The following is a 791-nucleotide window of genomic DNA, read 5'->3' as shown; positions in this document are numbered from 1 at the left end:
ATTAATATTATCTCAGTTATTAAAACTTTCGATAATTTAAATACGTTAATAGTTACCAGAGGTAGCAAAATAACACTAACTCCCTGAAGAGAAATAAATGAGGAACCCCAACAGCTCTTTCTTCTTTGTGAAAGAACTATCATTTATTTCGAAACATATATGTAGGAATTAAAGGAACTTTCATTGACATGCGTTTTGCTCCATTTATTATTATCGATATATATATATATATATATATATATATATATATACACATGCTTACATACATATGTATATTTCTCTTTATTCTACAGGCCATGCACTTTTCTTATGGTATGGGAGCTTTCTTAAGTCCGATGGTCGCTGAACCATTCCTGCTAAATGTTGACTGTTCACCGTTCATCGATGGCTATCTCATACAGAATCTGAATTCAAGCCATAACAACATGACTGCAGTCACTGTGCCACCATCTCCTGACCAGTTGCTTATCTTACAAAGGGAGAGTAGACTCAAGAATGCCTTCTACATCATCGGAGCCATTCAAGTATGTACTCTTCTTCTCTTTCTTCTTCTTCTTCTTCTTCTTATTATTATTATAATGCATGGATGCAGTACCAGGCAGTGGCTCTCATGGCTTTTGATGTTAACTGATTGGAAGGGTTATCATGTATATTGTTTTGTCTTGGTATAAAAAGATGGCCTACAGCAAATATTCTGCTCAATACCACAGATTTGCTTGTCAATTGTTTGACCTAAGCCAGTTGAGCATGTCCTGTGCCAGCCTTGTGCCAAACTTTGAAACCATTATTAT

General features: G+C 35.3%; 1 protein-coding gene across 1 annotated transcript in view; it reads left to right on the top strand.

The window, feature by feature from the left end:
- LOC106873651 (major facilitator superfamily domain-containing protein 4A) overlaps nucleotides 1–791 on the top strand; it is a gene marked incomplete at its 5' end in the record, with an annotated part of 122,782 nt that overhangs the window by 55,028 nt on the left and 66,963 nt on the right. The window contains one exon of the mRNA XM_052978123.1: nucleotides 294–632. Coding sequence (XP_052834083.1) covers nucleotides 294–632 — 339 coding nt within the window. The remainder of the gene's footprint in view (nucleotides 1–293; nucleotides 633–791) is intronic.

Source organism: Octopus bimaculoides, chromosome 30 (assembly GCF_001194135.2).
Source record: "Octopus bimaculoides isolate UCB-OBI-ISO-001 chromosome 30, ASM119413v2, whole genome shotgun sequence".
NCBI classification, from domain to species: Eukaryota; Metazoa; Mollusca; class Cephalopoda; order Octopoda; family Octopodidae; genus Octopus; species Octopus bimaculoides.
The sequence above is the reverse complement of the archived record's forward strand: the minus strand, read 5'-3'. Positions and strand labels throughout refer to the sequence as shown.